This window comes from Condylura cristata, unplaced genomic scaffold (assembly GCF_000260355.1).
Source record: "Condylura cristata isolate star-nosed mole 26May11 unplaced genomic scaffold, ConCri1.0 scaffold00003, whole genome shotgun sequence".
Classification (NCBI taxonomy): Eukaryota; Metazoa; Chordata; class Mammalia; order Eulipotyphla; family Talpidae; genus Condylura; species Condylura cristata.
In genome coordinates this window covers 59,302,970-59,326,875 of record NW_004567104.1, presented here as the reverse complement: position 1 = coordinate 59,326,875, position 23,906 = coordinate 59,302,970, and the positions used below count along the sequence as shown (strand labels likewise).

The following is a 23,906-nucleotide window of genomic DNA, read 5'->3' as shown; positions in this document are numbered from 1 at the left end:
AAAGTATTGTCTTCTGAAATAATTTAGTAAAATAAATCAGGCAATATGTATCCTTCACAGGGAGAACTTTGCTTTTATGTTCCTTTAAATTAGCCAGTGCACTTCAATAATATAGAAAACACATTTACTATATCGTAATGTGCCAATAATACTAATTTATCAAGAATATATAAAATTAAATTAATATAGATTTCACACAATTCTGTACAATATATCATCATTATATGGATATGTATAGGTCAGTCTAAAATGCTACTTTTCAAAAGTGTTGCAAGAGAGTCTTGTGTACATATCAGAGGGAACAGTTTACCCTTGGCAGATTTGGCAGATATGAGGTGAATTGTTGTTATATATAGTTATATATATATATATATATATATATATATATATATATATCCAGACAAATGCCTAGGCCATAGCTGACAACGGGTGCTGAAATATTCATTTGTTTATTTGGAAAACTCTTCTGATAAGGGAACTGATGGAAGAAAATGGTCCAAATAGGGATAAATATCTTGCTTCCTATACCCATCTGTTTTGTTTTCTATTGGAAGCCTTTCCTGAGCTTAAAATAAAAAAGGAACATCTATTTTGGAGTTGGGCAACACATTTTTTCCAAGCAGCAACTCAAAACATGATGAGTAATTTGGAAAAGAACTGTCAAATCTACCAGCTGCCTCGCTCATGAAGCGGAGCCCTGCTGCATTCTGTATCTTTATACCATATGCTAGGAGCTGATTGCCTGCAATGCCAAGCGACAAGCTGAGTATATCAAGTGAAACTTGTTTTAAATATCAGAAACAAACTGACAATCCACAACTTTATGAAAACTTCTAATTCAGTGACTCCGAAGAATGTTTCCTGCTCATAAAAGAATGGAATTGACCACACAAGAATTTATAAGTGTTGTTGGCAGTATTCCTTATCCTTTAAAAAGTTTATGTTAAAGAAGTCACTATTCTAAGCAGCAATCTTTAGGGACACTGTTCCAATATTTTAACTACTTAAGTAAAAAATGAAATTTATCTGCATCTGAGAAAGTTCTGTTTTAAATTTAAAGGGATTTTTGTTAATACATGCTGTCTGTTATTGAGGCCACCAAGAAGTCCAATAAAAATGAGCGACTAAAAATGTTCAGGACAGTTTTAAAGTAGACATAACTTTAAAAGTAAGGCAATTGTTTATTTTGACGTCACCACTTTCTACTCCACCTTGAAACTTGGAAAATTTAAATGTGTTGTATAAAATTTAAATTAATCCTGGAAAAATCCCAATGGTTTTGTTTTAATCAGGAAGCCAGTAGGTATTATATATGAATCCTTTCATGTCAAGATCCACTTGTCTGAAAAATGTGTCCTGAGTATGTCTTGGAAGGAAAGCTATACTTTTATTCCCTGCAGCTTTTCTTCTTTGGACAAGCTGTTACCCCGTGACCCAAGGTGATCATCTCCCTCCTACATGTTCTTAATGTTTCCTGCACCTGGTGCTAATTAGCTATTATGCAGAGTCCCATTTAATTATTATTAAACATCACATTTTTATTGCACCATATGTTTTGATTAAGTAGTAGGTTTAAAAAAATGTGTTCTGTTGTATCTTGTCTATTCCAGCCATTTCCATACCATGAAACATTTAAAATGTCTCAGGGTAATACAGATTTTTAAAGTGAAAGACAAGTACTGGTGACTTCTCAAGCTTGTCTGGTTTTAATCATTGACTTGATTCTTATAGAGACCCTCGTGTGCTTGACGAGGGTCAGTTATCTCTACCTGGAGGCTAGTTATTACCTTATGGGCTCATAGTTTCTTTATCTCATACCAGGATGAAATCATCTATTATGTGGGTGTATGGTAGTGAATTCTGAGGCTTATGGAATATTTTTATTCTTGGTTGCAATGAACTTTTAATATATGAATACTGATATATTGGTCTGGTCATTCTATATCTAATAATCCCATAACAACCCCCACAATCAATAGATCATAATTTAATTCACTCTTTCAAGAGCATTTTCTTCTGTTTTATCTTTAAACACGTTTTTCTGTTTCACTTCTTATTTTCAAATGCATCAGTTATATTGGCTTTCTTCTGTTTCAATTTCATTTTCACTACACTATAATTTTGAGCTCATTTATTTCATATTGTATGATTTCTCAATGGATATATATCATCTCCTGAACTTTTTCAAATGTGATTTTTTTTTATTGTTTCTAAAACAGATTTTATTTTTTTAAGTTTATTATCTTCTGTTCACTTATTGCCAAGCTTGAGTATGTATAAAATATTCTTTTTCATATACATTTTAGCCCTTTTATCCCTTTTGGGTTTTGTTTGATTTTAATAGCAGCCTGCTGTATCTATCTAGTGTCTTTAAAAGATGGACAATTACTTATTCTAAAGTATTCCCATGCTCCCTTGGTAATTCTTGGAAGATGCAGTTTCATCTTCCTTTTATTGTCATTGTTCCTTTCCTATCATTAAATAAGTAATTAGCTAAGTTACTATTTATTTTATTTCCCTTTCTATAAATCCTGTTTTAGGCCTTATCTGATTATCTAGCATCTAGTTAACTGCCGAAGACAAGGATTTTCATGTTTGGAGAAGAAAGTGTGGATTATCAAGGTCAATCAATAGCCTCTAATTAGACTGTTGTCTGGAATATTTGCTCAAAAACCATGTTATGTTGTTAATGGTATATTGTCAATGTTTAGTGATTGTAGTGCAACCATCCCAGACTGAGCAAGTTCACTGTTGATTTGGACAGTGAGAAAAGAACTTTTGAGCCTTGTATATATGTGACATACCTTTCCTGCTAAAGCAGGAGACCAGAACATCAGCAAGCAGGTAGCAGACAAATCTCCCAGCCCTCGTGGTCTCCACAACCTCCCATTATCTCAGCGCTCTCTTGAACCAGGTGACCACACATATAAAAATGTGCTGTCTGGTTTCTCAGCCTGTTTGTCTGCAATTAAAGATATGCATGTCTCTTACTTTCACTCCTAAGTGTTTTCTTATAACAACACAATGCCATATGTGGGTAATGAAACCTAGGAGAAAAGCAAAGCTGCAGGTGGTAGTCAGAGGTGGCTTACCTTGCAATGATACCTAGCAAATCACTGTAAGTTACAAACTCCATATTGCCCATGAAACTGCTTCCTAATATTTGTCCATCCTTCTTGCTTAAAAATGAGGATGTTTTAATTTTCTATTGGCATCTCACACATTACCACAAATTGAACTGCCTCAATTGCATGTACCTAGCAGACTACAATCGTATGGGTCACAATTCCAAACTATGTACCATTTCCTTACTGGCTTCTGGACAGATGTTTTTTAGTGTTCACTCGCTCACCCAACAGACCTCTACGTACTTCATTGAATTTTTCATGTGTTTTGTTTTGTATCTTTCTGACTTTCCCTTCTGTTATCACTAGGGAAAATTCCTTTATGGAATGATCTTATGGGATTAGTTAGTCACACCTAATTATTCCCCTTGTCTTAAAATCAACTGTTTATTTACCTTTATTTTATTTGCAAAATCACTTTTGTGATGTGAGAAAAGCTCAAGAAAACAAAGATTATGGGATTTCCCCTGAACTTCTGCCATCCAAATTAAGCTTGTTTTTTTCTAACCTCCATATTTTCTCTCCTACTTTCTGAATTTATCTGTTCAGCTGCAAGGTGATACTTATATTTTTCAAATCTCTTGACTATATTTTCTATCTTATCAGTGAGTACTAGTTTGGGCTCTCACAATGTTGACAAATGAATTTTGTGAAATAGTATAGAGGACTGAGAATGGAAGCTAATTATTGTTCACCAAACATTTTCATTTTTCTCTAGACATGACTATGTTGACCATGGAATCCTTCATAATTTATGATATGAGATTATGGTTAATTTTCTATATTACCCATTTACTTTCTGGTATTCGGTAGAGTAAGCCTTATTATTATTACTTAAATATCAAAAAATAGTAAATACTCATTAATGTTTGGAGTCTACCCAAATAAGAAGAAAATAAATACTAAATATGTCAACTTAGTATTTAAAATTAAATTACTATAAATACTACAGCATAACATACCCTGTCTTAAAAATTATTGTGAAATTATTATTAGAAGATTTGTCTGATTTGTGCCAAAAACAAATATTATTCATATTTTAGTCACACCTTCCAAGGAAGTGACAATTTTATTTTTCTAAGTTACAGTGATTTGTAGACAAAATGTATATTATGATAACATTATACCTAAATATTTTATGCATGGCATTTGAATTATCACACTACTTATTTAAATATATTAAATGTCATTCAAGGGAATAGTCCATAATTAAATTCATTAAAAATGTACCAGCTACCAACTTAAATTAAATTGAGTTAAAATATACCTGAATGTCTGTTTAATCTATCTTATGGAAAGCATTGCTCCCTGAATTTATTGGTGAATTTGTTATCTACCTTCCAGAACTATTAGCTCTTTGTCAGTAAATACATTGTTGATCATTGAATACCATACATTGTTACATGTATGCTAGAAGCCAGTCAGATGTTGGTGTAGTTGATACACACTTATGCCTACATAGGTAAAACTTACCTAGAAAATGTGTATGCAAGCAGCCTTAAATAGTGCTATAAAAAGATTAAGCACCATTAATGGGAACAGGCCAATCACTTAGTCCCCATATTGCATGTAGGAGATAAAATACAACAAAAAGAAAGCATTAATGAGTTAGGATGGTGCCTTACTAAGCGTGTAATTAATGTTTTGAAGAAACAGTGAAGTTGCATATTAAAATTCCGTTAACTAAGCAGCCCTCAGAATCAGTACATTTGTTCCTTGCTTGCAAGATACTTTTCTTTCTTTTTCTGATTGGCTTCTTCATGCAGTCTTTTTCTAAAAACTGAGATAATGGGATGTGATCAGCCTTGGTGGTTTAGCTGGAGTGCTGACATGACATTTCTGGCAAGTTGACAGGTTAAGTGAGTGCAAATGGATGTCTTGCCTCACCATTTACTTGAAGAGCCATTTTTTAAGCTGTAGTTTCCCCTCTTCATCTGCTACTTACTACCTCTACTCCTGCTCAAAGAAGTCCAACTTGGAATCAGGAGATAATTTTTTTCACCACTCTTTGATCAATTTTTCCCTCTTCTGGTATAAAGAATAATGTGAATATTCCCTTACTTAATAATTTATTTGCTTTTAAGTTAATAATAGTACCTTGGTAATTGACAGTCCCTTAAAGAAAACAGATTTTATTATTTTATTCATATATTTTAGTCAGGAGAGCAATTAGCACACCAAAGCTGCTATTGGTATAGAAGAGAGTATTATGGGAAAATGTGTGGAAAAATCTCCAAGTTACCATTTGTTTGAAATTTCACCACTCTGTGATCAATGTTCTTTCTTCTGAGGGAAGCTCTCATTTTATAATTTTTACACAGTTTAAAATTCTATGAAATTTAATTTACAAGTTGAATCTCAAAACAACTTCCTAAAGTTATGTGGTTCTTATAATCACAATGAAATCAACTTCGGTAATATGAAATATAGTAAAATTTAAGATTATCTGTAAAGATACTATACTATGTTTCATAATTGGATAACTATATTTATTTGTGATTTAGAAATATTTAACACCACTATATTAAACTGCTAAAGCCAGTAAATAACATTTACGTGGCAAAATGCACAGTTCCACCAATATATTTTTTCAGTGTAACAGACTGACTTACATTGTCAAAAGATGACAGAGTAGTCAGGTGAGGGAAAAGGTGCTTTGGGTGCCCAAGAAACTCCTATCTCTAACATAAGGTATGTGTTTTACTCTCAGTAAAGAACAATGAACAAATCAAGTCTCTCTCTCTCTCTCTCTCTCTCTCTCTCTCTGATCTTGCTCTCTTACCTGTCAGATAGCCTTATTGTAGCACTTCTCATTTCACCATATTGTATACATTTGTACATTCTGGCATTCATGTGAACTTCCTTTGGTAAGCAATGACTTGAGAGGACAGACCCTGACATGAAAGAAAACCCATAAATGCTTGTTATTAGCTGGATTAATATTATGAATGTTATGAAATCAGCTGTCAACAATCATCTGAATTCATTTCTAGCACAATTATTATGGTACTTTTTAATAACGGGTTATTTTTTTAAAAATAAGGCTGACTTAAGCACAAACTATTTGTGTATAGTTATTTATTAAAAGACTTTTTATATGCCCACCTGAGAAATCCAAAAATGGAATATTTTGCACCAGATAAGTTCATTAGTTCACTTTTTCCAAAGACATTCTACTTACTTTAAGCTAGAACTGTGATTTCAATATCATTAAGCAACATTTCAATATTCATATTGTACATATTTAGAAGGTGTATATTTTGTGAAACTATAATTTTAAAAAATGACCTTAACCACTCAAGACATATATATATACTTTGTGTGTATGTTCTACTTACTATCAAAACCATTGTCTTTGATGTTTCTTGAAATTGTATTTACAGTTACTATGCATGCCAATGTAGACAGCCACTGCAATATTTTATAGTCAAACTGTGTAACACATTTCACTAACTTCACTGTTTAAGATAGTTTAAATTTTGGGTCATTATGAATTACTTTTGGAATTTTAGATATAGTAAGAAACCTCCAAAATTAGTCTTTCCATAATCAGTAAAATTTATATGAGTTGTTTAGAAGTATAAAAAGAGAATAGTTGCATAATTATAACCCATTTTACTTATAGAAGAATCAAATGCAATTTGTACATTTGAAACCTCCTGAGGTAAAAAGTAGAATGTGAATTCTAAGTAAATAAACTAAAGATTGTGATTCAGTATAAGTCATTGTATTCTCTTTGATGATCTACTTTTTCATATTCATAAATCTTGGAAAGTATTTAATGTATTTCCTCTTTAATTTTGATATTAAAAACAGAATTCTTAGATTATTAAATTATGTGGGCTTTGAAAAAAAGGACAGATATTGGTATTTTACCATGGGATGAGAATTTTTTATATTAACATGAATAAGATACTGGCTGAAAAATAAAACTTGATTTTTGTAGAAGAGGTATTTCATGGATTCAGTCAGAAAATGGTTAATGGGTAAGGTAGCTAATATAGCAGTTTGATCATTTGTACTTCTTGAAAACAGTTAAAATGCATAAAATATGAATATGTGAGTTTTATAAAAATGATCGTTATCAGTCCTTTATCCCCAAATTATATTTTCCATGATAAATGAATTGCTTCCTCTGCACTGAGTTATGTTTTAATAAGCATCAAATCAAATATTTTGATAATATGCATTTCTAATGTTAACAGAAATTCCTTTGAAATCAAGTGAAATGTCAATGATAAAAATTAAATACAGTTGAGTGAGTTGAAGAGACAATCATTTATCAATTGGAAGCCAACTATTCTGATTATAAACTGAATAAACATTCATCTCTGCTGATATATGATGTATTTTGATGAAATGACTTCTCATTCTCTGATTCTCACTAATGAGGGTAAGCTTATTGACTAATTTATTTGCAGGAACTTCTAAAACCGATTTTCACACAATGTTTAAATTTTTTACATTATTTTTGCCACTCTGGCATGGTTACACCTTTAACCCTTTGGGCCACAGATTTTCAATTTGGTGTAGGGGGCATTCTCTACAGAACATGAGGAAATGTGTTTTCCAAGAACATTTTCTTTGATTTATTTCTTCCAAATCCTTATATTTTGAGTCACTCTCAATGGTAGGAATGTATCAATACCTCAGTGAGATAGAGGAAAAAAAAAAAAAAAGAGTGACTGTTTTAGTGCAGAACTTTTTTCTTTAATTTCCTATTCCAAAGCATTCATTTACTGTTCTCTGGGGGTTTCCTAGGTCAAATAATGACTACATTTCATTGTAAAATGGAGACAGCTTCCCACACCTATGATAAGTTGCAACTTAAATGGCAAATCAAAAACACAAGCATGGGGGTGGGGGGATAGAGAAACATGGCCTTGCAAAAAAGCTCTAAATCAAAAGACCAAAAGAAAAGCAGAGGCTAGAATGTGCTCACGTTAACCGTCATTGATGGGGTGGACCAAAGGATTAGAGTAGGATTGGTGAACCAAAAGAATAAGCAAATTGTATATGCAGTTGATTAAATTAAACTGATCTGCTGTAGTGCTGTAGCAAGACTGGAGACCAGTGAGTGCTGGTATGATAAATCTTGCTCCAGCTGATAGAAGTCAAATGCTTCACTAATTAGAATAATTTGCAAGCATTGTAATGACAAGTAATAGTAAAGCCTTGTAGGTTTTGAAATCAGTATACCTAAGAAAAGATGTACTAAAGGCAGTATAGAAGGATGACAGTCTTTATGCTACTTTAATAGTAAAAACAGATAGTGAGGAAAACCATAATATTATGATTTTTTAATGGTGTACATTACTAGAATTCATTGCCCTTTTATTTGGTATTAGGGCAAATTAACAGTTAGTCAAACCGTAGTTGAAGTAAACCAATTAATTTGGCAACCCGTCATTTAAGAGGTTCACCTATGGCATTAGATGAATGAGAAGTCAAACCTGTCCTGCAATCACCTGTTTAATCTTTAAAAACCTCAGTTTCCTTTGTAAGATTCAGCTCACTTGACTTGACTTTGTATTGTTAGCAGTTAGACTTGGGGTTCTTTGAATATTAAATGACATAATGACTGCAGATGACTTATCATACTTCCTGACACTTAATAAGCACTTAAATTATGTTAGTTGCTAGTGGTTGTGTAAGTACTTTGTGATTCAGTAATCTTTAGCAAAATAAAATTATAGGGAAAGTGCTTCCAAATACTTTTAGAGAATGTCTAGTAATCTATTAAATGCATTAAATAGAAAAAAAATATTTCCTGCTTGAGTTTAAGATACAAATTAAAAATGTGTATTTTCATGTTAAAAAATCCAGTAAATGCCTTTATACAATAAAAGCTTATTTATTATGCTCAATGAAAGAGAGTCCTGAGTGTACTCCTCACTACCCTGCCACACATTAATGTATACAACTGCTGTGTGACTATCTCCATGTTCATGCCTGTCATAGAAAGTAATATTTTCCCATGAAAACAACTCTGAACATGGTGTGATTAACTTCTAGGGTCCCCATCCATCTCCAAGCCCCACTACTTGTCTGCCCTGTGCTTCCTACTTATGTTAGCCATCTGATTTCCATAGCACCTACTCACTCTCACCAGCGGGTATTAGCATAACAGAGCTCTATGTGACTTTGATTGAAGTCAGCTTAGGCTGAATACAGCATGAAAGCATCATTCACAGAAATCAAATCTAATTTACTACGCATTGTATTTAATTCTCCAAAACACCTTTTCAAGTGAACAACAGCAGACCTCTAATCTTAACTGGCCTTTTTCTGTTCATGTCTACCATTCTGGAAGTCCCACACGTAGTTTTCTCAGAGAGCTATTGTTTTGAACTTGGGGTGCCTGTTGAACACTGGATGTTGCCAGTCCATTTTCTTAATCTCATTTCTTGTTATAGCTGAAAAGTAAGATATAATCACATAACAGATTCAGCAAGTATTTATAACATCAGAGTTACAACAAAAGATGTGTTTAATGTTTTCAGGTTCTAGGGAAAATATAAATATATATTTTACAATATGTTGGCTTAGAAATATATGAGGGCAATAAATATATGTAACGTTCTTTTGGAATGTATAAGTCAACGTGCTTAATTCATATTGGCTTTAAATAAGTATTTTGAATTGTCATCTTAAGGATCTAATTGTGTCCTTTATGCAATTCATGAGAGACATCATAGGGATCCATATTATACATAACACCCTGTGCTGCTGTGCTCTGTTGATGAAATGCCACTTACCTGCCTACTTTTTCCCATTGGTGCCATCAGCACCATCAGCCAAGTATCATCTCTTAAAACCATTGTACTGCCACCTGGCAGAACAACTGAAACAGTGAAGTATTATCAGAAGAATTATTGATGCAGTTTTTTTATTTGAAAACCTTAAAAATAATTCTTTCAACCGCTACCCCTTCAGAGAAGATTGCAATATAGATCTTGGCCAGAGAAGGAGTCTACAGAAGTAAAAGTGATTGATGTAATTCATCTTGGTAATCCAACTTCAAGTGATAGTAGGAAAGGATGTACATATTAAGACTAGAATACTCTTCAAATCTTTTGGTTTGTTAAGTGCTTTAAAGCTTATTTCTTTTTTTAATTGAAAAAAATTGAATAGGGTGATTCCAGTTTCAATAAGATCAGTGACTAAGGTTCTGGTGACAAGAAAATATCTGGTAGTTATAACTATGGTTAAGGTCCAATATAAACATCACATAAAAGAATAGTTCATAGCATGAATTACACAAATGTTGATAGCATTTTGTTAGTTTGCCTTTAAACAAAGCTTGGGTAAAAACTCAAGGTTATGGTATTTTTAATCAGTATCATTAATGCTAATTTTACATTATGATATTATAAAATTTATTTGTCCTTTAAGATTTCTGATAACATAATCTTTTTAGGTGTTACTTTGCATAGCAAATCTCAACTGTATTATCTTCCCCTACTGCTAAAATTTTCCTGATTTCCACTGACCTTTTTCATTTAGTAAGAGCATTCATTCCATAAAGCAAATCTTGCATTTATTCTTGACCTAGACAGTTTTGAAAGATCTTCATAGCTTTCAATGCAAAATTAATATTATAACAGAATAAGTGAATTTACCTTCCTATATCACCTCAACGTCATAATAATAATCTTACTGCTCTTAATCTACTTGTGCTTTGATGTAGACCTCAAGTATAACCATCTCTCAGCATGTTTCTTATATCCCAATTGCCCTGTGTTCTCTACCCACAACACCTTTCTCAACCCTAATGCTCTCTGCATTTTTTGTGTTGTTATAAACATCATTCTGTGCTATATTTATTTTCATTAAAGCATTTCTTGAAAGTAACCACCATAGGTCATGAATGAGTTTTTGTTTGACCTGGCATCATACCTTTTCAGAAGAGTGGATGGGTAGATGTGGTCATTTGCCAGCTTTATTTGGGGGATATATTTTAGTAGCTGAGTTAAATTTATAGGATCTGAATCCTGAAAACATTTTTCCAAGTCACTGATTTACAAAAACGTTTTCTGAAGCTCAAAAAATCAAGTTCAGGGAAATTGCATTTAAAGTACAGATGGTAATTGAAATGAGATAGATGGATGGATGGGTGGGTGGATAGGTAGGTAGATAGAAGATGATAGGTAGGTAGATAGATAGACAGATAGATAGATAGATAGATAGATAGATAGATAGATAGATAGATAGATAGATAGATAGATAGATAATATGTTTAAAACTGTAAAATGTTTTCTTGCTGTTATTTGATAAATTCATTTCATGTTTTAAATAGTATATTGTCCATTGGTACACATGAAAATTACATAAAAAAGCACTCCATAGAAATAATGGAGCTCTAAGTTTTTTCTTACTGATTATGGAATATAAATTCTTTCTGGTTAAAAATAGTACAAACGAATTAATGATCTGAATGTGTGGCTCTTATCAAAAACTAATTTTCACTAAATTGGTTTTAATGAGATACAGTGAAAGACTCAACACATTACTTTATTGGCATTTATTTCACATGTTTTCTTAGAAATAATGAACTATGTGTATCATTACTCTCTTCTTCATATTTATGTTTTTTCTACACTTTCAGATGTAAGAGACAGAGCTTAAGCTTTATTTATGATATAAATATCTGGTGTCTTCACCTCTCTCCTGAACAACTGACACTGCAGGATGTTTTAAGAGTTGTTCCTAAAGTAATTTTGTAACTTTGATTTAGACTATCATTCCTATTAGAAAACAGGGAACAAAAATCAATGTATCTGCTGATTCAGTGAAACTGTAGAAATCACAAGAAGATTGCAAGAAGCAAGTAATCTAAAAATGCAATGCAACATAAAACACTTTCTGTTCAAATAGATACATAAATCTGGGTTCTCTGTTCTGTTAAGACTGAGTCTTCTGTTATCTATAGTTATAGAAGAAATTTTCACTTAGTAGATTTATCCCATCTATCCTCAGGATGTGTTGAGAGCTAGGAGTCAGTATAATAAACAGCCAAAAAAAAAAAAAAGGCATTACAAATCTAAGTGAATTAGGAAGAAAAAAAAAACTGCTGTTGTTTCTATGCTGGCATTCTTATAAGGATGACTAATTGGCTAAATGTCTGAGACAACCCTACGTTTACTCCACTATTAACTCTGCCTGTCTGTATTTCTGAAGTACTGAAAAAATTCAGAAAGTCTTTTGCTGTAGGTTGATCATTTGAATTCTTTAGATTTCTGATTTTAGACTTGATGCCATATACACCTGATTCTAAACAAACAAGCAAACAAACAAAAAAAAAAGCAAGAGTTAATTATAAAGTTTTTTTCTTGGCCTTAGTTTTCTAGCATAAGCAATTATTTAAAGCAAAAACAGATGAATAGAAATGTCGTGGAATAAACAAGCTGTTTTTCTTCAACAGGAGTGGCCTTGGTATGAAAATGCCCTTGTGAAAACTTTCATAACTACAGTCTTCTGTTTTCTTCTTTCTTTTTATAGTAGGGTGTCAGTTTAAGTATGAACTTTCTGAGGATATTCATCCCTGTCCCTTTAGTTTCTTTTCCATTGGGATCACTTAGCTTATGTCTTGTATTTTCACCTGTCATTTTGCTTGTCTTCCAACCATATCTTCTACTTTACTAACTGTTGAGTGATGCCCTCCATCTCCTTCCAATCATGCAAACTACTTTCATTAGAAGGTTGAAGCTTCCAGAATATTTCTTGATATCGTTCACTCCACAGTTTAGAAAAAAAAAATCAGATTAAAATCGTAACATTGGCTTTTCAGGACTTTCTCACCTGGGTCCATATCTATCTTTTGTAGTCAAGAGAATGTCAGCAAGTGTTCATGGGTAGGACAGCTCACTGTTGATTGGGGCAGACAGAAAGAGAATTTGGATCCCACAGTGGGTTTTACAGACCTTTAATATTGGAACAGGTACAACAGGCACATCAGACAGGGAGGCTGGCATGCAACAAGGCTGGGCAGAGAGGCTGGGGAACTGGCAGGAAACTGAGCCTCCCAGGACTCCCATGAACCTTTACACTTTCTCTAACCTCTCTCTGGTGTTCTTAGTTTTGTGTCATCTGTGGTCTCCTCAGAGTGATCCTCTCAGTCCTGCCTCAGAATGATGTGCCCTCTAACCACCTTGTCTCCAGGAGCAGGTGTGCACATTAACTCATGAGCACACTCTGGCTCCTGGACCTAGGAGTCCATCATCATAGGCCCACACACCCCTTGACCAGGCCCCAAGCCCTAGGTAAGACACTACCACACGTGGCAGTCACAGAGACTGATGGCAACAGAGCTGACAAAAGCCTGGTAATGCCACTTAACCTCCAGTTATTACACAGTTGGGCTTCTCCATATCTGCCACATTGTACACTTTACTCTAGATGTGTTCTTGCTGTTTCTGTGATGCTCATTCAACTACTTGCTTGAAATATATTCATTTCCACTTAACTGACTGTTGTCCTTTCCACAAAGCCTTACTGTCACATAAAATGTTTCACAGTTACCATTACCCAAAGTGACCCCTCTCTGCTGAATTTCTGTCAGTCACGTTTAGGATAAAAGCTACAGTTTAAATATTCTACCACTGTGATCTGAGACCACCTCTGTCATTGAACTTACCAGTCTTAGAAGATTGTTGTTTTAGTCTTGCTGTTGTTTTCATCATCATTGTGTTTTGTATTTTCCACACAAGACTGGATATCCTGATGTTTGAAAGATAGATACTTTTGTTTCAGTATCTATAGTACCTTCTAGGAGAGTCTGATAAATGTCTAATGATTATTTTTCTAAGTGAATTAAACAGAATCAACCACTTCCATATATTTTGTCACATTGTTAGTTATATTTCTATGCAATACCCTCTCTTCAATTATTCATTGTCTTCCACCACTCAACTATTAAATTCTAGACTATAAACCCTTTGAGAGAAGGATTCAAATTTTATTGTATGCCTTCTGTACCTCTTAAAACAGTCATGTTTGTCAAAGGAAACAGATGTTTACATAAAGGAGCTATTCTTTTTTATTTATGTTGACTCAAAACCAAGTTGGAAAATGATGTTATTCCTAAAACATATAATAAAATCACTAACAGCCTATTTTCCTTTGCAACCCTATTGATTATGAAATGACAGTATACACCGTATTAAATATTTTTATAATAGGTTCATTTCTGTCCTCACATTTGATCGAGTATTATTTTCCCTTTCCTGTTGTGTTTTGAAAAATGCCTAAAAATAAATTTTAAAACTCTTTGTCTAGTACTAAGAAATCCATTCACTACCATTTTTCTTTCTTTCTTTCTTTTTTTTTTTTTTTTTGCTTTTGTATCAGTTTTCTTTGTCAATGGGTAATATTTACATCCTTTCTCTCCTTTTAAATTATAGCTCCTCCACAATTTGTGGTTAGGCCAAGAGATCAGATTGTTGCTCAAGGTCGAACAGTGACATTTCCTTGTGAAACTAAAGGAAACCCACAGCCAGCTGTTTTTTGGCAGAAAGAAGGTAGCCAGGTGAGTGTGTGTCCTGCCTTTTTTTTTTGTTTTTAATCTCTTAACTGTTCCTGTCTCGATGCACCTTAAAACTCATCTTGCCATTTTTGTTAAACATTTTGAATGCATTTTATGTCTGATAAGCAGGTCAATGTAATCTTTTATCATGGAGTTCTAATATAGCATTCTTTATGCCTAATACTAGTTTTCTACATTTCTCTAACTTATGTTAAATATGGATCTGATGCAATATAAAGACAAAATTTTTAAATGTATAACCAAATCTTCTTTAGCTTCTTAAAAAATCTCTGAACAGAAAATAAATGTTGCTTTTCTGCTTTAATGTACATTGGAAGATTAAGTGAGTTGATATATATATATGGAATGCGTAAAATATTTCCAAACACACACAGAACACTCAAAAAGTATTTCACTAGAAATTGGTCTAGAAATCAGTTTCTGTTGCATATATAAATAGATCATATAAATAACCCTATCGTTAATTTAAGCTTTTTATAAGAAAAAAAATTCTATTTTAATTTAATTTCATTGGTTTGCCTTTGTTTACGTTCATTGAGCTTTGGCCAATTTAGGATGCTAAGTTTGTTCTAAAGATTTGTTTTTATTGCTTTATGCATATAAGAGCTATGTTGTAGGCCATAGGTGTGGGGGAGGAGGTGAGAGATTCACCAAAGACAGAGTGGGGAGCAGAACAGGCAGATCTACTGCAGTACACTGCTGAGGGGAGAGATCTGCCATGTCGGTTAGTTTCCTGGCCAGGACGCGAACTAATGCCTCAGTGCCTGGAGATAGCCTAATAATGCTGAGACTTAAACACCTCACCACCAGTGAGACACTTGAGCTTTTCTTCTATTTAGAAGTAAGTGAAATATTTTCTTCCATTACTCCTTCTGGATGCCTTCATAGTGGGGAGAGATGGGAACTAACCCTTTGTGTAACAACCAACCCCTGTTTGGTCTTTGCTGTGCACTGTATGACCTATCGGGACCTTCTCTGCAACATGAGCTTTTTGACTCTTTACTAAAAGTTAATTGGTTACATACTTTTCTCATTTAGAGTTTGTCCAAATTTGGAAAAGCACAGCTTCTAGTTTTTGAGGCAATGAGCTGAATTTACAGCACAAACAAAATCAGAAATTTTACTCTTGTCTGAGAATGTATCTATACATTCCTGAGGAAACTAAAGGAATTTCTTTTCTAGACTCTCCAGCAGACCATCCCCAAGAAAGTATGTAATTCACAGAAGGCGATTGCTGGTGCTCTTCAGCTTAATTCTGTTGTTTATCTAGATCTTGGAAGAATTTCCTAGAGAATAATATATACATACTTCCTTAACTCCTCCCTTAAAAATTGCTTTTGAATGAAAACTTCCCAGCACTTTAAAGTAAACCTAACACAGTATAAGTCTTAGTTAAACATGTACTGAAAACACCCTGAAAAATCAGAAATCCATTTCCCTCCTTGCGACTTGGGTAACCTTTGTACTGCTATTTAGCTTTACTAAAGCTCATTTACTTAATCTAAAAAGGGCACACTTTTGCTTCACATATATTATGAAAATTCATGATTGGGTTAGTTTATGCAGGTCAAACAGAATGACCATTGTAAATTTGTACTTTAAATCCTTTATTAAGTTAATTTCCATCACAAACTGTCTTGTTCTTATCTAAACAAAGTTCTAGCATATGTGAATTGCCTGCTCTGAAATAATTCCAAGTTGATAAACAATATTGCATTAAACGTGCATTGATCCTATGGATGAACAGATACTGTATTTACAGATCCTAGAATTTGTTTTAATAGTATGAAAGAAGAAATGATGAAATAGCATTAAATATTTTAAAATTATTTGACAAAATAGCATGTAATCCAGAGATTTTAATATTATAGTGACATACAACTGATAGGTAATTTGATTTGATTATAATCTTAGATCTGGTTGTCCTCATTTACCTCCCAAGAAAGAGAGAAGGAGAGATCATAAATGAGACTCAAAGAGAAGTATTTGAGCAAACTGTAAATTTTAAAGTCATGAACTGGCATATTAGGAAAAGTAAATTGTCCCACTGTCTGGAGTAACCAGTTTTTACAGTGATCTATGACTGTCCATCAAAAAAGAGTTAAGAGCCTGTACTTAATGGTCCATATTCCTCAATATGTGCTGAGAATGCCAATTAGCACTAATAGGTTACCTAGGCTCTTCAAGGCAAGAAGAGCTATCTAAAGTTCCTGGGTTTTACTTGTAATCCATTTTCTTTTGCTTGTGTCATACAGGCAGGGTATAAAGATGATGGGTTAACCTCAATCCTATGCATGTTCCATGTCAACGCATCATTTTAGAAGGCGCACTGATAGTACATTGTAGAGAAAGAGATCCCAGAGAGAATTAAGCCCATCTGATGTATTAGTGCTATGTAAATTAGTATTCTAATGGATAATTGTAGGAAAGTGCATAGTTTGAGTTATTGTATCATTTTCAAGTGGCTTTAAAATTTAGACCCTTCTCTTTTAGATGGTTTATTTCAGTAATATATTTGGATTTCACTGGAGAATTAACTTGTTCCCAAATCATGTTTCATCTGCATGAAAATGTCTAGCCTTCTATAGTAATACAAATTTTATAAGAGAGCAATAGCATTTTGAAATTATATTCCTGACATGCTAGCAAACATCACTTCTTTTAGAAAGGGTTTAATAACATGGTAATGTTTATGTAAAGTGGGCTTATAGTGTCACACTAGAATCTAATAAAGTGGACATCCATCATGTTGCAATAAAGAGAAGAGCTTCTAATTAAAGTAGGACATCATTCGCAGGATTAAAGTCATTTAGCGTAATTGAAAAGTGTTAATACCCTATTTTATCCTCTGCTATTGGTATTACTTCAAGGGTAAAAACATTTTAAGGTGAAAATGTGTCGTATGCCTTTAATTGAATGTTATTACCTCCTGATTGTAACGTATTGAAACTGTTTAATTACAAACCTGGAAAATTAATTACTATATTGAGAAACAGATCCCAGAGGGTTATAGTGTTCTTTTTTGTAAGTAAATACAACATAAAAATTGATATGTCCTTATTTATAACCTAACTTAGAAACATATCTCAATATGATTTATTATACCTAAATGTTTTTTCTTAATTGAACAACAGTAAAGCAACATAGGTCACCCTACTTAATATTACCACTCTCCTATAGGAACTTGAAAAAAAAAATAACTGGTTAGACTATGTGTATTTAATATGAATATAAGAAAAATAAAATAGTTTTTCTTAAAAAAAGATTATTATGAAATTTTTCAACATCATGTGCACACTTCTAAGACCTTCTACATCTTCTTTTTATTTTCACTGATTTGTTTAATCATGGACTGCAACAATTCATAGCTACTTTCAAAGCTGTTAGCACCTGCCTTTTGACAGCAGAACATTAAACTGTATCTCTCAACCTCAAACTTCTAAATGCCTTTAGGTGAAATGAACTTACATCCACCTACTATTCAAAATTGTTAGCACAATGTATATTTTTGCATTCTTAGCATTGGGCTGTTTATAAAATACATGGCTAGTTAGTGTTACATTGTAGAGTCGCACAAGTAATTGTGATAGTTCTCACAAGGTCCATGTCAGGTTAGTGCTATTATGCATATTTGATATAGGAGGAAACAATGTTTCAGTCATTAAGTAACTAGCAAAAGTCCAGAAGAGGGTGAATGGTTAAGATAAAGTTCCAGATTTCTTATACGGTTAAGATAAAGTTCCAGATTTATTATGATTGCTTCCTTCAACAAGAATATGCTGACTTCTTAGAACGTATTATTTTCGCATGATTTGGAAAATGTTTTCCAGTGAAACTCCCTGTGTGGCTTTTAATCATTTCAACTCATTTTACTTAGTCTCTGTTTTCTTTTCCAACCATATTCTCATAATTATTATAGCAATTGTTAATGTGGTTTTTCTTCTGAATGGGAAAAGACTGTTGATGACATTGTATTTTCTTTCACAGAACCTGCTTTTTCCAAATCAACCCCAGCAGCCCAATAGTAGGTGTTCTGTGTCACCCACCGGCGACCTCACCATCACCAACATTCAGCGTTCAGACGCCGGGTACTATATCTGCCAGGCCCTGACTGTGGCAGGAAGCATTTTGGCAAAAGCTCAACTTGAAGTTACTGATGGTGCGATATTTTCATTAACTTTGTCTTATGAAAATAATGATTTTCCTTTGAGAGCTAAATTAAATGTGGACTTTTCTGATTTGTTAGTTATTCACTTAAGTTAATGCTTACCTTCTAAGTTTGAATCTAGGTAAAATAGTAGTTTTAATAATTATTAATGCTTCCAGTTTAATAACATTCATTTCCCAAGGAAGTACATTGAAGATAATCTATTTTATTCTTAAAAATATAGTGATGTGATATTTTTAAAAACGTGTATTATTTATTTATGCATTCAGAACTGGGGTATCGGCTAGAGGTGTGGGGACGATGGGAGAATTCACCGGATACACAATGGGGAGCAGAACAGGCCGACTGTCTGTGGGGAGCAGTGGGCGGGTGAGGAGAGGTCTGCTGTCCCATGTGGATCACCTCCAGGGTGGGGATTGAACTCATGCTGAAGTGGCTTTAGCTTCTTAGTGCTGTGCTTTAACCCGCTGCACCACTAGGGAGGGCCTGTGATGTGATATTTTAAAGACATTCTATAATATGTATATGTGATTTGTGTATTTTTATTTAGTTACATGCTGACATTGCTTGTCAGGGTTATTAGTTATATTCTACTAAAGAAAAAAAGAGATATCATCTTTAATGTCAGTAGAAAAAGAATTCAGTTTTCAGTTTGCTAATCATGTTTTGACATCCTATGACTTTTTAGTTGTGTATTCACTGAGTTAATTAAATACTTTCCAAACTATTGATGAATACTAAAATTATTTTTGTGTTCACATATAAACTGTAAATCTTAACAGAGACATCTACATTCATAGTGAAAGTTGAGAAAGATGCAGAGCTCTTCACAATCTGATTTATCCCAAGAGCTCCTTTATCACAATTGACAGGTATGGAGTTTTAGATATTTTGTGAACCTCTGAGCCTGGATGTCAAACCCTCTGCTCTCTATCGTAACTGGTAAAATTGTGCACTCTTTTACACAATTCAAATTTTCATGTAGATGAAAAATATATTATTTAAAAGTAATTGAAAGGCAGTATTTTTTTTAAAGATTTATTTATTTATTCGTACAGAACTGGGGTACAGGCCAGAGATGCAGAGCGTGAGCTGATTCACCAGATACAGAGCGGGGAGCAGAACAGGCAGATCCATGAAATACACTGCTGAGGGGAGCAGCGGGCGGGTCAGGAGAGGTCTGCCTCTCCATGTGGTCGCCTCCGGGGCAGGCGGGAATCGAACTCATGCGGAAGTGACTTTAGTTTCTTAGTGCAGTGCTTTAACCCGCTGCGCCACCAGGGAGGGCCCTGAAAGGCAGTATTTTTTAATGGCTGTGCATGGTAGTGCCTGATTCAGTGCCATGTGAGGGAAAGGAAGAGGACAAATAACTGAATGCATTGAATCATTGTAGCTACACCTTCTGGTGCTCAGAAACCTACTGCTAGGGAACTGGAAAGAGAAGAGTAACAAATTCTTCTTCCAGATAGGTCAGATCATTGTCCCTCCATGTTTCTTTGAAAGACTACGAGATAGCTATTTATTGTTTTAAATTCCTTATTTTCTCTATCAGCAGAAATGTACTTAGGAGACAAGACATTTGGGCCAAAGTCTACATTTTATTTTTATGCTACTAAGATGCAGTCTAAATACGACGCTATGATCTTTACTAATCTCTTATCGATTGTTTTAAAAATACGTGATTTAAGGTATTTCTAAATGAAGTACTATGATGGTAGAGCAAGCCATCTTTGCAGAAAACAAAATTGATAATTAAAAAAGCCAGTTGATATACCGATGTGGTTCATAGAACAGTTGTAATACAAATGTTAACAACTTATGTTAGTTGATGTTATAGCCTCACAAAATTATTCTACCTTCAGTTCTAAGGATAAAATTTAAAAAGTGTTAAGTTCCAATCTCATCACTGAGATGGCTTTGAATATTTGTCACAACTGGCTTGAGTATTCTTACATTGATCTTTTACTTAAGTAAGCAATAACTAAATCAAGATCCTTTACAAAAACATTGAATGAAAGTTATAGACTTATTGATTGTGAAAATAAAGTAACCCGATTTTAAGACTGAAACACACACATACAAGCTTATACACAAAAACACAGGGTTATTATAAAAAAAAAATCTGTATCTGTATTAACTTACCATCTAGACTGATGACTCAGTTTTTATTCATAACATAGAAATGCTCAGGTTGGCTAATGATTTAATATTATGTGAGCTATCATTTTTAATTTGAGCATTTTTCTAATGTGATCAAGGATAATTTAGTCACAAATACCATTCCTATAGAATGAAAGCATGTGTCATGTTCAGAGAAACCAACACAATATATCAATAGCAGTATGTCTGTTTTTACATTGTTTGCATTTAGATATCATTTATGGAAATATTTTTTAACGTGTGTTTATTTAAGAAGAAATTGCAATGGGGTTGTCAGATGCTGTTGAGCGACAGTTTTACTGATGTTAGATTGAGCTAAGATGCCACAATATATTTGAATTTTAAAATACCCCTTAAAGAGATTCTCATTAATTCTTTGGCATTGTTCTTCATTTATTCTTTTCTTCTGCTCTTTTCCCCCCCAAAAAAAAAATTTTAAGGAGAATTCTATGAGTACAATAAAATCCAAAAGAACTGGGAAGAAGAAGTGTATTCATACCTTATGTTGACAATGAATGTCACACCATGATCTTACATAAATCGTTAGTAAAGATTTATAATGTGTAGTTTGAGAAAACCATGCAATTCTTCACAGATCTCTGGAAATCCTAAATATTTACTTAACCTTTGACCTCATTGTCATAAAAGCTGTGGTCATCTTTCACCCATAACATCCTTGATAGTGAAATTTCCTTCTGGCCTGAAGTATTTCAATTACTTTATTGATCAAACCCACTTAAAAGAAGATGAACAACTCATTTGGGCAGTTAAAAAAAAAAAGAAACTAATTAGATATCCATTAGCTAGCTCTAACAATTTCAAGAATATAAAAATAAAAATAGGCTATCAGATATTACCTGAAATTCAAAGATTTAAGTTGAAATAAGTAATTAAGATTATTTAAAGTGTATAAAAGTCTCTCCTCTGGTAGTATAGATCCCCTTCTTTCACTCACTGAATTTAAAAATTATTCTGATCTATGAATTAACCTCCCATTTTTTATTCATAAATAAAATTAATTCTATTAAACTTTCAGTTTGAATATATTTGTACAACTACTATCAGCTATGTCAGAATTGGTTTAATACAGTATTTTAACCTGAAGGATTTTTGACTACTAAAATAAAGAATAGAATCAAGAAAACTGATGAAATTGATGGTGTTAGTCTGTGTTTATGTAACACACAAACAAGATTTGACTTTTTTCTTTTTCTACATACATACATACATACATATGTGAATTGTTAATTCATATTTGCCATGTTAGGATGAGATTGTTGGAAGTTCATGGTTATCTTGACATACTGAAACTTATATATCATAACTTACATTATAAATTAGAATTGGTTGAATTTCTTATGGTAGGCACTACTGCACTGTTAATATTTTTCCAAAAAAACCTGTGAATTCCAGTAGCAATGTGGTAGTTATAGATTGGGATATTTATATATCTAAGTAGATTCTATACAATAGTGTGACTTCAGTGTGCTGTGTAGTAATGTCTAATATGTATAAATGATAGATAGGAGATATACAATGAATATAAAATATGCCGAATATTAGAGCTTCCACCTGACTTTCACTATCTGGATACCAAGACTGCTGAATTTTTTAGAAGACAGAGTATCCTGAAAACACCTTTATCTTTTAGTTTTGACAGATAGACCTCCACCCATTATACTACAAGGCCCAGCCAACCAAACATTAGCAGTAGATGGTACCGCATTACTGAAGTGTAAAGCTACTGGAGATCCTGTTCCTTTAATTAGCTGGCTGAAGGAAGGATTTACTTTTCTGGGTAGAGATCCAAGAGCAACAATACAAGATCAAGGAACATTGCAGATAAAGAATTTACGGGTAAGTGATGTTGGACTTGTATTTGGAACATCACCTCAAATTAAGAACTGCTCTATGGAAAAATTGTAAATTTAAATTATTATACCTAAGCAGACTTCTGTACATTTTGCTAGAGGCCAGGTTATTTCTTATTCACAAATTATGAATTAAAATCAGGGAGCATCATCATTCTCTACTACTTTTAATATCCTAACAGGTCTAGATGGAGAAACCTTTTAACATACTTCAACCTATTTGCACATAATCACTGAAACTAAAATCTTAAATACATAAAGTCAATAATAGCAATGGGTAGCTAAAAGAATTTTAAAGTAACAAATCTGATTTATTCTCATGAGCAAAATAATTATGAAAATGTGGAAAATTCTGTCTTGGGGAAATAATTTTGTGGGGAAAAAATAAAGAAATGAGATCGAGTACATAAAGGCAGGTCTTCCTAATTAGTGGACACCTAATTTATGTTTATGTTTCTGTGATGTGTGGAATTAAACCCCATAGACTAGGAGGGAAAAAAAGCCATTTTAACAGCATATCACAATAGGAGTAACTATTCCTGACAACAAGTCAGACTTGGCTTAAGAAGCAACTCCAAATAAAATCTCCCCATAAACTGGTATTATCTATCTATGCTGCGTATAATAGCAAAAATTTAAGGGCTTAAAACACATTTATTACTTCACAGTTCTGGGAATGACTCAGTTGTATCTTCTCCTTCATGACCCTTCAGAGTTATCATCAGGTGTTAAAATTGTTTTCATCTGAAGATTGACTGTGGATAGGTTTGCTTTCAAGCAGCGTTCACAGCTTTCACTCCCTGTATCTGTCATGCTGACTGACCTAAGCTTTTTTTTTTTTTTAATAAAGATTTATTTGTGCATATAGAACTGGGGTACAGGCCAGAGCAGGGGCAGTGAGAGTATTCACCAGAGACAGAGTGGGGAGCAGACAGGCAGATGGATGAGGTATACTGCTGAGGGGAGCAGCGGCTGGGTCAGGAGAGGTCTGCCACTCCATGTGGTCACCTCTGGGGCAGGGACTGAACTCATGCTGA

At 33.5% G+C, this 23,906-nt stretch overlaps 1 protein-coding gene across 10 annotated transcripts in view; it reads left to right on the top strand.

The window, feature by feature from the left end:
* The window catches only part of ROBO2 (roundabout, axon guidance receptor, homolog 2 (Drosophila)), a 1,357,399-nt gene that overhangs the window by 1,247,155 nt on the left and 86,338 nt on the right, over positions 1–23,906 (top strand). For all 10 annotated transcript variants that reach the window (XM_012731356.1, XM_012731319.1, XM_012731342.1 and 7 more), the window contains 3 exons: positions 14,528–14,652; positions 18,658–18,829; positions 22,650–22,855. In XM_012731356.1, the coding sequence (XP_012586810.1) occupies positions 14,528–14,652; positions 18,658–18,829; positions 22,650–22,855 (503 nt within the window). The remainder of the gene's footprint in view (positions 1–14,527; positions 14,653–18,657; positions 18,830–22,649; positions 22,856–23,906) is intronic.